General features: G+C 48.1%; 2 protein-coding genes across 14 annotated transcripts in view; one reads left to right on the top strand and one right to left on the bottom strand.

Moving 5' to 3' along the window:
- VAMP1 (vesicle associated membrane protein 1) overlaps positions 1-13336 on the top strand; it is a 30316-nt gene that overhangs the window by 7442 nt on the left and 9538 nt on the right. For 2 of the 13 annotated variants that reach the window (XR_015801907.1, XM_088160611.1), the window contains exon 6: positions 7400-7576. The exons of 5 other annotated variants lie outside the window; for them this stretch is intronic. The gene's annotated coding sequence lies outside the window, so the exon portion shown is untranslated. Of the gene's footprint in view, positions 1-1583; positions 7577-13336 lie in introns of those variants that run through there. 6 more of the 13 variants (XR_015801906.1, XM_088160610.1, XR_015801905.1 and 3 more) reach the window with 4 other exon arrangements.
- Positions 3398-10066, bottom strand: SCNN1A (sodium channel epithelial 1 subunit alpha). The gene is made up of 12 exons (XM_014884259.2): positions 9558-10066; positions 8900-9155; positions 7861-8045; positions 6972-7072; positions 6118-6281; positions 5715-5813; positions 5428-5545; positions 5105-5183; positions 4732-4789; positions 4551-4606; positions 3945-4020; positions 3398-3724 (listed from the first exon to the last, which is right to left on the bottom strand). Exons 1-12 carry the CDS (start codon positions 9905-9907, stop codon positions 3398-3400), a joined length of 1869 nt encoding a protein of 622 aa, XP_014739745.2. The 5' UTR covers positions 9908-10066.

The following is a 13336-nucleotide window of genomic DNA, read 5'->3' as shown; positions in this document are numbered from 1 at the left end:
GCCTGAAACCTCTTAGATTTTATTGAACCTGTCCCGGGAGCTTGGTGACCCTTCCTTCAAGTTCCTTCATTGTTTGACCTCAGTCTGTGCAGACAAACCTTGACCTATCTGCCCAGCTTCTCTTAAGCCCTCCAGCAAGGAGGGTTTAGTTCTTCTAAATATATTATTTATTTTCCATAGTGATGGTTCTCTCATTTTTTTTTCTAGCTTCCCTAGACACTTATGTTGTACTTCCATGCCTTTCCTCTATTACCTTAATTCTTACAGAAAAACAACAGTTTTGACACCTCTTCCCAGTCCAAAGACACAACCTTCAGCTGTTCCCTGCATGTTTTCCATGTCCTCAAAATAACTCTGCTATGCCTCTAACACTACTGAGCATTTACAACCCCTCGACTTCCTCCTCTTGTACAAATTCACCCCAGCTCAGACCTTTAATTTGCCTTTTGCTGACCTGCAGATCCCCATACATGCATGCTCTCTTCCCTTTTCTCCAATTTTTCACATTCTCAGTGAAACACTCCCATTTTTGCACTCTTACTCCAGCACTGCTGGCCTTGCCTCTTGTTTTCAGCCAGACCAAGCTCACTGTAAATCTGCTGAGCTCATTTGTGGTCTTGCCAGCCTACAAGAAATTTAGAGATTATTTCTGAACAAGGACCTGATTTCTCCCAAGATGGCAGTTTTTTGCACTGATTCCCAGGACAGGGACAGGACAGGCTAACCTATTTACCAACTGTATAACTGCTTCTTCACGTTTGCACAGGCTTTTAACTCTGGATTTACAGCTATCCTGAATGGTGCCATTACTTTGAGTTCATCAGTCAAAGCCCTTTTTTTTTTTTTTTTTTTTTCTTTTCTTTTCATTTTAACACTTCTGTGGAACAGATAGAATATGGTTCAGGCTTCCCCCAGGGAATACATCACTACCTTGTACAGCTGTATTTCTTTATGATTAAGAGAACTTACTGTTTCAAGTAGTTAGGCTTCTGATTAATCTTGCTTTAATCACCCACTTAACTACATGTGATGCAGCAGGTCTCATCAATTTTATGGTTATTACAAGGTTATTTATGGTTCTGTGATGTGAAGAATCGTGTCTTATTCTCTGGATATTGAGGAAAGATCATGCTTATCATATGAATCACCATATGTTTATGGTATACAAAGACTGGTTTAGGTGTTGCACCTGCTCTTTCTCCTTTCTTGATTTGAAGGTGGCTTTGTGAAACAAATAGCTTTGTGTCCAGTGTCAGTTTTTTGCTCATTTATGTGCTAGAAAACACCCAAGGCATCAGTCTGCAGTACTGAATTTGTGACCAAGAACTGGGTGCAGCATCCTAGCTCCTCTATCTCCCTGTCTTTTGTGTTTTAATTGTGGCCAGTTACTTTCAACAACTAAACCTAGCTTTTAGCTCTGCCTCTTGGGCAGCATTTTTACAGAACATGAAAGTACCTTCACAGAGGCAATTTTGAGCTTTCATTCATTGCTCTTTTTTACTTCATTTAAAATCAGACACAGAAAATGGAATTTTTCATGTTTGCAGAAGCTCTGATTTTTTTTTTTTTTTTTTTTTTAATAGGGGGAGCCCCCAAGCAGGAATACATGTTCCCATACCTCTAAGTGCTTGTTGCAGGCCTCTCCCTCCTGATGGGCTCCCACCCTTGCTGAAGGACATCCCCTGAGTTACTTGCTTCTATTCCTAGCAGAGAGATATTATCTTCACTTTCAAACAAGAGTTATCAGCTGAACACTGGGATAAAATTGGTAAAATCAGGAATATTTGTGCAATAGAGAATATAGCAGTTGTTTGTGTATTTGAAGAAGAATAAAATCATTCTCTGCTAGGAATTGAAAAGTGCATTTAGGTAATCAAGGCAAGAGCAGTACAACCAGTATGTGTTTAGCATCTCAACAGGAAAAATTAGGCAATAGTTTAGATACTGCAGTAAACTCCTCCAACTTCCCAAGGGCAGTGCGTCTACCTTGATTTTAAAAACAGCTTCAGTTTTTCTTTTGTTATGATTAACTAGTTTTGAAATTTAAAAGTGGCAGTTTGCAGTGTGATTGGTTACAGGGTTCCACAGGTCTTTGCCTAAATTGCTTAAATTCAGTATCTCTGTCCTGTGAAGTGGGTAATCCTGTTTTTTAAGGACATCACCTTTGCTCTCTTGATACCCCATAAAGTGCAGTGCAAACACCATAGCAGCAGAAGTCTGAATATTTGTAAGAAAAGAATATGGCAAGCTCACTGCAAGAAACGTGTTCTCTTATACAAAGGTCCCCAAATTAGTTCCTGAGGACCATTTTTGCCCACGTGGTCCAATCAAATAGGCTAAGGCTTTCCTTGGAAGCACTTTTTTGATTAAAACCTGCAGTACTTTCCTGTGCTTCCCCCAGGAAGAGGAGGCCTCAGCAGAGTTTTTGTGGGTGGACCAGACAAGGGCTGGGAGGAGCAGAACAGGCACTGCATGACCTGTGCTGCTCCAATCCTCTCTTGCAGGATCCCATGGCAGCAGAGGTTGGGATTTTTGGAGAGTGTGCATAATCCTGCCAAACTCTTTGTTTCCCTCAAGAAGAAAGCAGGGAAGGTCAAGCAAATGTAGAGATCGATTTGTCCCAGAGCTGTTGGCAAACATCAAACAGCTGGATGTACACACGTATAGCGTATCCTAAGGAAGTGGGGACACCCAAGATCTACCAATGCCACAAAGGCAGCTTGAAAAGGGAGCCTTTACTTTGCCGGGGGTGTTTCGTCCCAGACCTGGGAGTGGCAGCAAGCTTCGAGCACCTCTCCAGAGCATTGTGTGTAATACAGATTGAAATCATACCAGTGGCTCTTGTGTCAAGTAGGCTCTCCCTGGGAGGAGGAGAGGGTAGGTGACAAAGTCTTGGGATCGGAGCTAGACATGAACAATGAGGAAAGAGCAACTAGTTTAGGGAAAGCTTAACAAAGCTCAGCCTGTTCAGAGATTTGTGCCCCAGCTGAGACTCTATTCCTGTTCCTTGTCATACCACGAGGAGGCCAGTCACACCTGCCAAACCTCTTTAATTAATGACAGACCAGAACTGTGGCAGCAGTTTCCCTTGTTGGACGGAAAAGAAAGCATGCATGCACATGTAGGTGTGCACATGCACAGAGCATAAGGAAATCGAGAGGACATCTCCCCCATACATACACTAGATCAGCTCTCATCCCTGGTGATCCCACAGCAATAGTATTTTATGAGATTGAAGGATTCGCCTACAGAAGTGAAAGCAATGAGCCCAGGCCAACCACGGAGCAGTCTTTTGCTGTGATGCATGTGCAGCACCCCAGAAAGAAGGAAACACAGGCCCTGCAGACAAAGCGTGCTCCAGCTGCCACCCATCTGAAGAGTGGGAGAAGCTGCTGCCTCACTCATGTCCCACCTCACCATCCCTGCTCGGCCCACGTGGTTCCAGGCTGTTGTAGGATGGCAGTGTGGTCACTACAGCCTCAACAGTGAAGCGATGTGGAGCACCGAGAGCTGGTGCCTCATCTTGGAAAGCAGTGTTATCCTGACTGTGCAGAGGGGGTCCCGGTGGAGACTGCTTCTGCTGAGTGCGGTACCAGCGGAACGCCAGGATAAAGGTGATGGCAATGAAATCCAGAACCAGCTCTGCAAGCTCCATCACAGACAGGACAGAGGATCCAAACCAGAGACTCCACTGGTTCCCAAGCTGGGACAGCAGAGTCACTACCTGCAGGAGATGGAGAGAGAGCAGTGGAGAGAGCCCTCATCTGGGACTTTGCCTCCCTGCCTGTTCCCTCTTCCCTGTAGTGCTGGGAGGGTTTCCCTGACCCTGCCCAAGGAAAAAAGACTCAGTATCTGGCAGTGCTGCTGCAACAAAACCTTGCCACAGTGCAAGGACATCGTAGGGGAATGGGTGGCCAGAGAAGACACAGTAGTAGAGTATGTACCGTGAAGGCTGGAGACTCCCCATTGGTCTTGTAGTTCCACTCCTCAAAAAAGATATTCACTTTGGCAACTCCGTTCCTGTGAATGAAAGATGACACTCAGTAACCCCAACTCCTCAATCCCTGCGTTTCTTCACCAAACCTAACCTCTGTCCCCTTCTGCCCCCCATCCTTCTCCCATACAAACCACCCAGAGGCTTTCTCCCATCTCTGCAGCTCTCTCATTCTGCACTAAATACAGTCTTTGGTACTTAGAGTGCACTCCTGACGCTGTACTGTAAAACCCAATGTTTGTGGCAAAAGTTCCTGCAGCTCTCCTTCCCACTCTTCCAGGAGCACTTACTGTGACTCCAGAACACACAGCAAGTATTGGGGCTTACTATTTTCATATCAGCATCTGACCTCTTTCAAAATTTTTCACTTGGGTCCCCAGCTTTGCTGAAGTCTCAGTATATATCTACTCTGACCCAAATCCACTGCCCTAGCCTATGGGTCACATGTCGGATATCTTCCCATCAGTGATTTAATCTTAATTCTGACATTTCCAACATACACATTCCACTGGGATGGTTTCTGGTTTGGAAACAGTCTCTGTTTAGAGGCACTCACCTCTTGGAAGTGATATTGTATTTGTTCTGTTGTGAAAGCATGTAGAAAACCCAGTCCTGAAATGAAAGTGCAGTGAATTGTTACATGATCACAGTCGCCTCCTACAGGTTTAGTACTAGTTGAGGAAGGACTAAATGGGAGCTGGGAGCAGTGCTGGGAAGCCAGGACACCCTCTCCTTACCTCTGAGACAGCAGAAGGCCAGCGAGAGTATCCAGCTGACAGCTGGTATTCTGTCATTCTGCAAGGCAAGAGGTGTTAGCTGTTGAAGATGTAGGAGTACAAGGGCCGGGTCTCACCATCCCCAGGCACACCTGGAGATTCCCTCCCATGCTGAAGTTCCACCCACTTCCCACCATGTGGAATGCACAGTCTTTGGGAGCTCACCCCTAAGCCAACCCTGACGCCCCTCAGCCATTTTGGCTTCCTGATGGGAGAAATACCTTTTCAGGTTGGGGCTCAGCTACTGACCCAAGCTTTTGCCTAGTCAGTGAATGTTTCCCAACACTTCTAGGAATACTTTCCAATCTTCCTGCCCGACTGATGGTCAACTTACTTGCAAGGTTTCCGGCACTTGTGGAAACAGCCCAGCACATCAGCTTTGAATTCGGCCAGGAGTTTGTAATAGCAGTAGCCTGAACAGCAAAGAAAGTAAATCCAGGTAAGCTCACTGTACCTTTAGACAAAAGGTGGTGTGTGACAGCGAGGGGGACCCAGAAGAGGTTTCCATCCACAAGGGGCTAATCATCCAAGGCAAGACTGTCTTTTGGATGTGTCACACCAGGAAGCTCATTGAAGACAATGAGACATGCTGGGATGTGGGCTGGACCAAACAGGTACAGGTAGGCATGAGCCCTTCTGTCCTTGCTGTCCACTTACCCCAGGCTGTGTGCTTCGTGTAGTCACAGTACTCTGCTCCGTCGGGCAAGGGATAGAAGTAATATGCACAGCCACAGCGTTCTACCATGTTGAGCTGAAAGCAGGAGCGAATGCAGACCTGGGAGGCACATAAGGTGGAAAAGGCTGATCAAGGGAACAAACCCACTGCTGCCTGTATCGCATCACAATATTAGCAGCAACCAAGGAAAGGCAAGGCCGTTCGGGGGCTGAAGCATGTCAGGAAAGTGGAGGAACAAGGTGGCCCAGGAGGGGTGAGGGTGAGTTACCTGCTCGGTGTAGCGGGATGAGTACAGGTTTTGCACTGGCACGTCACTGCCATCCTCTGTGCAATCGCTGTAACTGCCCCCAAGGCGCACGGTCATCTCCTGCAACAGCAAACTCTCACTGCGCAGAACAATTCCACTTTGCTGTCCTCTTCCCACTCCCATGCCACACACGGCTCATCCATCAGTATCTGCTCTTTATGCTCTCCTCGGGATGCCAGCTCCCCCTGCTTGTCTCCACTTCATTGTTCACTGATAAACTGTAGCCAAATGCTTCTCATCTAGGCCAGCAAGCTGTTCTTCCTCCTCTCCCTTCACTCCATGTGATGAATCCCTTAAACACACACTGTAGGTCCAACCAAGTTAAACCTCCTGTCCATAGCTCTCACCCCTTCTGCTTGCTCACCTTTCTCATGCTGATGGAGGTCTCAATGCCAGGACGAACATTGAAACCCCCATCATCCATGAAGGCTGGCTCATTCTGATCATGGACCATGACCCTGGCTCCTGTCACCGTGGACAGCAGAGGGATGAAATCATTCTGCTCGGTGCGCACCACCAGAGAGAGACCTGAGGGAATATCAGAGAGCGAGGGAGGTCATGGCCGGCTGTGGTGCAGCAGAGAAGAGAGAGCAGGATGGTTAGAAAGGAGTCTGAAAGAGACAAAGGAAAAGACAGACATCAACCAGAGCTGCACCACAGCTTGGCAGCAATAGGGGGTGACTGGAAGGAGGCCAGAGAAAAAGCTGGATGCTCCAGAAGAGGCCAGAGAAAACTGGATTTCATCACTGTGGCTTAGAAAAAACAGAACTGGGAATTGAGAAAGATTTCATGGAGAAACTTGGAACCAGATGGAAGAAAAGCCTGAAGATTTGGTCTGGAGAAGTTTCAGGGGGTTTAGGAACACAAACAGGTCAGTTTCTTGAAAGAGGAAAATGGGAAAGGAGAAGGTGAAGACCAGGAGGAGCACAAGCACTATGACTTAACAGAGGACTTCAAGAAGTGCCAGCACAAGTCCAGAGGACACAAAGAGCATAAGGATCAGGCACTGATGAGGGAGAGAGAGTTCAGTGGGCAGTGGCGAGGAACAGCCATGTCCATGAGACAGTTGTCCCCAGATAGGTGAAAACAGCTTGGGCGAGACAGAGCAGGGCTGCAATCTGCCACCACCAGTACTAAGCACAGCAGGATGCCCATAGCTCCTAGGGAAAACAGAGCTAAGCTGTTCTCCTTACTCACCAAGGAGTGCCTCTCACCCACCATTATTGATCCCAGGCAGCGAGGATGTCCACACGCTGCTGCTGTTGTCATTAAAGGTATAGCAGTTCCCATACAAGGGGTGGTGAAAGTGGGTGTAGTTCCTGAGAGGGGAACAGAAACATTCAAAGAGAGGAAGGGCTGTGAAACCAAGGGGAAGGCTTTCTGAAAGTAACAACTCTGTTTTCCATCAGCAGGGAGAGGGGCTTACAGCAGATGGGCAGTATTTGTTATGTAAACTCACAGGAACAGGGAAAAGCAATTAAATTGTGCTGTAAAAAATGTCCTGGAGCTGGACAGGTTTTTACACAAGGCTTTTCATGCTGCTTTTCAGAGCCCAAATGGGTTTTAGCACTGCTAGCAATTACTGTATTATCTTCCTAATACTGATGAAACTCTTAGCTTTTCCTATCCCTTTTCCTCCCTTGCAGATTGTTTTCAGCCCACTACCTTCTCGGGGCTTTTTGACCATTAATGGCAGGAGGAAAGTGAGATTATGTTTTTATTGTATTTTTGTATCAACTCTCTCTTCTCTTTTTCCTTTATGCGGGCTGATATGTACTACTTTACCACTGTGGAGGGTAGAATAAAAATACTTCTACGCTGTACATCTGTGCTCACTCTGGTGTTTTTACCATATAATTATTTCATTTGTGTGAAACCCAGAAAAAGGCAAAATCATCCTTGGAGGTTCATAGTTCCAGGCCACAGGACCTGTGGCCCTGATACGCAAAACCCACAGGAAAGATTCAACAAAGATAATTTATCTTTCAAATGGGAACTGAACAAGGAACGAACCCACCTCAGAAAAGAGGTTCTCTAACGTGGCTTCCTTGATTCCCTCGAATCCAGGCACAAAACAAGTGTTTTCAGAGGTATTTCCACTACTTACGCCTTGTCACACGTTGCCTCATTGAAGCGGCAGGCATAGATGAAATTCTCAAAGTCAGACTCATCCAGGGCTTTTGCATCAGGCACCTGCGCCAGGATATTGATGTAGTGAAAGCTGTACCATTCCCGCACAGCATCCACTCCCGAGGAGTACGCCTGATGGAAACAGTCGTTGTTTTCACTGCACTGTTAAGGAGAAAAGCCGTGTCAGAGAAGTCTTCCTGTCCGGGAGACAAGGCTCTGCCCGTGGAGAAGCTATGCTCCCTCAGCACACACGGATGACGGAGGAAATTAAGAGTTCCATAGGACTCCTGTGTGTGACCAACAGGTGATGAGCAGGATAGGGAAATAACCCAAGGCAGCTCCTCGGTGGAAGGGCAATGCCAGGCGAAGAAGCAAGGCTGAGTAAAACCTGGGAGGCAGCAAGGTGTGTAGGGTAATCTGCACATAAATTCTACCTGGTATAAAACCAAGACCTTTAAATTCTTGCGTGGGGAGCCCTTCCTTCAGGATGTGTCCAGAAAAACGTTCTCGATCCCGTGGAAACTCGTTAACTGCTGAGCGATTAGCCTCAGTCTTTCAGGGCCTTTTAAAATGCAAACACAGATAGATACCCTAGGGCGAGGAAGCTGCTACCTAAGAGCAATTGCGACCATTATCACATTTCAAGTGGCCCAGGATCATCAAATACTTTCTCCTTTGTTATTACTGGGCAATGCAGCAGCTGATGCTGATGAACTGCTCTCAAAAGCAACTGCAAGGCTGATGTATTCTCAGGAAGGACAAGGGTTTCCTGCTCTTGGGAAGAGATGTACACTGACATGGACGTCCCCTAGGGCCTGCATGAACATGGACAGAATTTGGGGAGCAGGACTGTATGGAGCAAAGGATTCAGCTCTGCCTTTATCTGTCATTAGCAAAAACCAGTGGAGATTAATCAGACTTCTACGTAAGGAAAGGCATGGCCAAAGGTCTAACAAGACAGAAGTAGCCAGGCAGAGACTGGAGTGGGTAGGGCATGGGGTATCTAGGGATCTCACCAGAACAAAGCCAATTTTCCAGTCATTCTTGTCCACTGAGGGACTGTTCTCTGGCAAGTTGACCAAGTTATCCCGCTTCTGTCTCCGCAAAGGATGGCGCTGGACATGATGGAGCAGGCTCCTTGTGCTACGCTTTTGTGTGGACGATGTGGACCAGTCTCTTTGTGGCAGAGACATGTTGTAGTCATAGAGGTCTAGCAGTGTCTGCTGAGTGATTTGGTCCAGCTTATCCAGCTGCTTTCGGATGGCGCTGTATCTGTACAGGGGGGAGAGAAGACCAGCAGGTTTAAGGCTGGATGCACACAAGCAGCTCTGAATAAGACATGCAGCAGTTTGCTGGGGTGATTCTGGGCATTCCTGCCACCAGGAATCTAACCCATTGCTGGAGGCTATCTTGCAGGAAAGAAGTAAATCTGCCCTAGCCCTGTGGCAGTTTACATCGCAGCCTGCTAATAACACCACCAAGCAGAGCTGCCTAAGCTAACATGCCTTACTGTGAGTGCCCTGCAGCAGCAAAGACCTCTGAAAAGTGTCCTTTCCACCGGCACGGCTACAACAGCGGGCAGTCGAGGATCACGAGGAGAACCAGAGTACATGCCTTTACCCTGCACCTATCAAAGTCAAGGCAGTCAACATCTCTGCAACTCTTGTTTCTTACCTGTACGGATTGAGGGTGCACAGCGTCACAGCCGGGAACGTCAGCCTGTCAGAGTTCAGGTTGAGGTTGAGGTTGACAGGGTAGCTGAAGTACTCTCTATAGAGGATCCCGAACTGCCAGTACATTAAGCCGAAGGTGAGAAAGAAGAGAACGGACCAGAAGGCTGTCTTCATCTTATTCTTTTTGGAGCACACCAGGCGGATAGCCCCGTGGATGGTTGTGTTGCTGCAGAAGAACTGGAATAGCTCCTGGTAGGAACTGTAGAATTCGATAAGACCCTCCCGCTCCTCTTCTTTCTGCTGCTGCTCCTCTTCTTGTTTACACTGTCTCATTTTCTCCCCTTCTGGCATCTTCCCTGCCTTCACAGATCCACTCTACAGCACAAACTCAGAATTAGTCACCCAGCAAGACTGTGGCTCCGGGAAAGCCATGCCCGCTGCACAAACTGGCTCTGCATCACCCTCTTCCCCAAGCCCCGCTGCTTTCACCCTCTCCTCCCTGACCCCCACCCAGGCTGCAGGTCCCCCTCCGAATCCTCCCGTCCCGCATGTGACACGAGGTCGATCCTCCCCCCGACGAGCCCCCCCGTCCCTCCCGCCGGGGCCGCGGCACTGACGGGGGGCGCGGTGCCCATGGCGGGCGGCGGCTGCTCGGGCCGGGGCCGGGGCCGGGGCCGGGACCGGGGCCGGTGTGCTCTGCCCAGCGCCGCCGGCTCTCCCGCAGCCTCCCCGGCTGGGCTGGGACCGGTTCCTTTCCAGTTGGAGCCAGCACCCCGCCCGGCTCCTGCCCTGCCAGCCTCTCCCCGCCCCTCCCGCCTGTCCCTCCTGCCTGCCCCCTCCTGCCCCTGCCCCTGCCCCTTCCCCTTCCCTCAGGCGCCGCTCCCGGGGAAGAAAAGCCTCTTTAAACTCTCGAGTGTCGGCGGCGGGAGGACTGGCGGGGGCCGGGGGTCCAGGGACACGTCGGGGCGGTGACCTTGGCGGTGCCGGCGGGGTCAAGGCGCTCCCGGGGCAGCGGGGCCCCCCGGCCCCCCGAGGGGAGCCCGGCCCCGGCCGGGTACGGCCGCCGAGCCGCCTGAACCTCCTCCTCCCACCCCCTCCGGCGGGGACGCGGCGTCCCAGCGAGCCCAGGCGATGCAGAAACAAAGTTGGCAGCGCTGGTCCCCGAGGCACGGCCGGCCGGCCGGGAACCCCCAGGGCCCGTCCCCCCGGGACCTTGCCCTGCCACCGACCGGCGGTGAGGGTCTGGCTTTCATCGCCGAGCTCTGCTTTCCGAGGGCAAAGCCGCGAATTTCGGGTGGGACCTGCCAGAGGGATGGAGCTGAGACTGACAAGGCTGGGGGCGAGTCAGCGCTACACCTCAGTTACCGCATCGCCTTTGCTGGTGCCTTAACAAAAGAAATCTTTTTGTGCCCATAACTGCCTGGCCCAGCCATGAGTGGGAACTTGTTTTGCTGAGCTGTGCCTGGGAAATCAAGGGCTCTTGGCATTACCCTAAGCCTTCCAGTGTTTCCTCGGACCACGGAAATGAACACCCTTAGCGTAATGTGACTGAAAGTCCCAGACGCTCTCCCGTCATTATAACCGTGAAACTCTTTTACCAATCTTTTCTCCCAATGATTTTCTTTCAAACTAGGTCCCACTGAAGTTTTCACTTATTTCTTCCCTTTCGGATTACTTCCTTCAGATAAGTCCTTGTTCAGAGTCTTTGGTTACTGAATTTTGATCCTTGTTGAGTTAGCTGTGGTTTGGTTAGTGACTCAAAATACTCAGCCACTTTCGTCTCTTCATATTGCAAAATTCCGTGCTTGAAAATGGCAAGCTTTTGAGGCCAGCAGTTAAATGTCAGCATGCCAGGAACAGCCTTGCGACAGGTGCTTGTTACAAACCTACAGCAACAACTTAGAGCGTTCCGCTAGCTCCATCCCCTGACAAAAAGCAATGCAAAGCAAAAGTACCCTTTCCCCTGCAATTCTAAACTTAATTGTATCTCCAGTAAATAGTTTTTGAACTTTCATGGAAGATAAAAGTTGCGAAAAGTGGGTGGCATGAGGTGAATGGACTAATATTGTATTAAATGCTTATTAAAATGCAGCTGACTCAGAGCATTACTGCGTCAGCTTCTGGGGCCCCCAGCCTAGGAAGGACCCGGTCCTTTTGGATAGAGTCCAGAGGAACTAGATGACTTTTAAGGTCCCTCCCAACTCGAGCCATTCCATGATTAGAAGTATCCTAAGTTGGGTTGACAGTCCGTGCAGCTCCGTACCCCATCTTGGGCAGTGCCAGTAGGAAATGTCATTTAGTAGAGGAACGCGAGCTCTTCTGACTTGTGCCACTTGCAAATTTCATGCACTCGGATAGACCTGGAGACTGGGAATTATGCAGCATTGGTGGTTACAATTACCAGTGGAACCTATGGAGCTCTAAACCGGTTGCTTCACAGAGAGAAACTTGTGTGTCTTACATTATCACAATTTTCTGAAATTACTGTTACACTAATGGACTAATCCTCCAGTACCACCTCTCTTTTACTGGAATTGTGACTCTATCTTACTGCAGTAACAAAAGTTATTTTGCCTCTGAAAATGCCCCTTTTGTACTCCTTTAAGTTAACAGCACCCACTAAGCAACTACAGCCAAATTTGGTAACTTGTGGGCATTCTCTGATTTCCACAGTATGTAATAGAATTTTAAATTCCCTTCAACTGATCTTTGCAAATGATTTCACAAACATGGTCCTCTGTTGGTATGAGACAAAGGTAACTTACATTTTTTGTTTTCTTTTGACTTGAGGAATAATTAAAACCTCAAACATCTGGACTGATTTGCTGTATCCAAATGACAGACTAAAGCAATTTTCTCAGCATTTTGTCATAGCTGACAATTTCCATCACCATGTTGCTTTGATCAAGTTTGGACAAGAATAGCAGATAATAATAAAACGTGTATCTGTGTATCTCTCACATACACATAGACATCTAAATTTATTTTTCAGAAGACTTTATCCATGTGTTGTTTGTTTTTTTGTTTTGGTTTGGGTTTTTTGGGGTTTTTTTGGTTTTGTTTTTTTGGGGGGAGGGGTTTGGGGTTTTGTTTGTTTGTTTGTTTGGGGTTTTTTGTTTTTTTGTTTGTTTGTTTGTCTTTTTAAGAATTAAAAAGCCATTTACTGGCCCTTTGACCATTTCCAGTGGCCGTGACAGCGGTGCTCTGAGCAATTCCCCTTTCCCTCTTTCTGCCCCCGCTGTGCTGCCCGGGCTGCCGTGCGTTATCTGCTGCTGTGGCACACCTCGGAGCACATATCAGCCCTGAGGTGACTCCCAGTTGCTTCAGTCATGCGAATATCACCTTTGACCATGGCTCTGTAAAAGTGCCTATGTCCCCATGGTCACACGGGTGTGCTGAAGATAGACTGCCAATGCACAAAGGAACCAAAAATTTGTTTTTAACATTGCTACAAATGCAATTACCAGTTGATTCCTCAAATACTTTAGAGACAATGCAAACAAATCTGTTGCCAGCTCAGTTGCCAGTCTCAGTCTCCATCAGAAGAAGATCAGAATTTGCTAACTCTTCAGGGCTGGGTTTTTTAAATTATTACTTACATCTTCCCTGTGTTTTCTGGGTTTTTTGTTTGGCTTTTTTTTTTTTTCCCTAGAGTGTACACGAAATAGATCACTGAAGAAGACAGTGATAAGGAGGTATTGGTGCAGTTTGCAAAAGCAACTACTGTTGATCATTTAGGTGATTAGGTTCACTCCTCTCAAGCTTTCCTCACACGAGAGT

Source organism: Sturnus vulgaris, chromosome 2, assembly GCF_052056855.1.
Source record: "Sturnus vulgaris isolate bStuVul1 chromosome 2, bStuVul1.hap1, whole genome shotgun sequence".
In the NCBI taxonomy this organism is placed as follows: Eukaryota; Metazoa; Chordata; class Aves; order Passeriformes; family Sturnidae; genus Sturnus; species Sturnus vulgaris.
The sequence above is the reverse complement of the archived record's forward strand: the minus strand, read 5'-3'. Positions and strand labels throughout refer to the sequence as shown.

What these genes read in the sequence shown, in the direction of transcription:
- SCNN1A (XM_014884259.2), bottom strand. Translation starts at nt 9,907, where the DNA reads ATGCCAGAAGGGGAGAAAATGAGACAGTGTAAACAAGAAGAGGAGCAG. An exon ending in GAGGCAACGTGTGACAAGGC is followed by an intron (nt 7,073 to 7,860) that starts GTAAGTAGTGGA and finishes TTCCCCTCTCAG; the next exon opens with GAACTACACCCACTTTCACC. An exon ending in CACGAAGCACACAGCCTGGG is followed by an intron (nt 5,184 to 5,427) that starts GTAAGTGGACAG and finishes TTTGCTGTTCAG; the next exon opens with GCTACTGCTATTACAAACTC.